Genomic DNA, 312 nt, shown 5'->3' on the forward strand with positions numbered 1-312 from the left:
CTTGTTGGGACGCGGGCGGGACGGTGAAGGCTCCTCTATCCCCTTGCAGCGAGAACGAGGAGCTGGAGGAGATCGCCTCGGCCGACCTGAAGTACCTGCTGCTGCCCGCCCTGCTCGGGGCCCTCACGCTGAAGCAGGTGGATCTGAGCAGGAGGCTGGAGCACCTGGAGAGCGCTCGGACCCATTTCTGGCGCTTCCTCAAGCTTTGTAAGAGTTACAGGCTGGGCAGCTTCCATCTGCCCCCCGCCAGCCCCCCGGGAGAGGAGGGTGGAGAGAGGCCGTCCCCGGGGGGGCCCGCTGCCGCCCAACCCA

At 67.6% G+C, this 312-nt stretch overlaps 1 protein-coding gene across 1 annotated transcript in view; it reads left to right on the forward strand.

Moving 5' to 3' along the window:
* Positions 1-49: 49 nt before the first annotated feature.
* IGBP1 (immunoglobulin binding protein 1) overlaps positions 50-312 on the forward strand; it is a gene marked incomplete at its 5' end in the record, with an annotated part of 6,172 nt that continues 5,909 nt past the window's right edge. Inside the window, one exon of the mRNA XM_029086522.1 lies at positions 50-267. Within this exon, the coding sequence (XP_028942355.1) occupies positions 50-267 (218 nt within the window). The remainder of the gene's footprint in view (positions 268-312) is intronic.

The sequence above is a fragment of the Antrostomus carolinensis genome, unplaced genomic scaffold, assembly GCF_000700745.2.
Source record: "Antrostomus carolinensis isolate BGI_N321 unplaced genomic scaffold, ASM70074v2 scaffold24638, whole genome shotgun sequence".
NCBI lineage: Eukaryota > Metazoa > Chordata > Aves > Caprimulgiformes > Caprimulgidae > Antrostomus > Antrostomus carolinensis.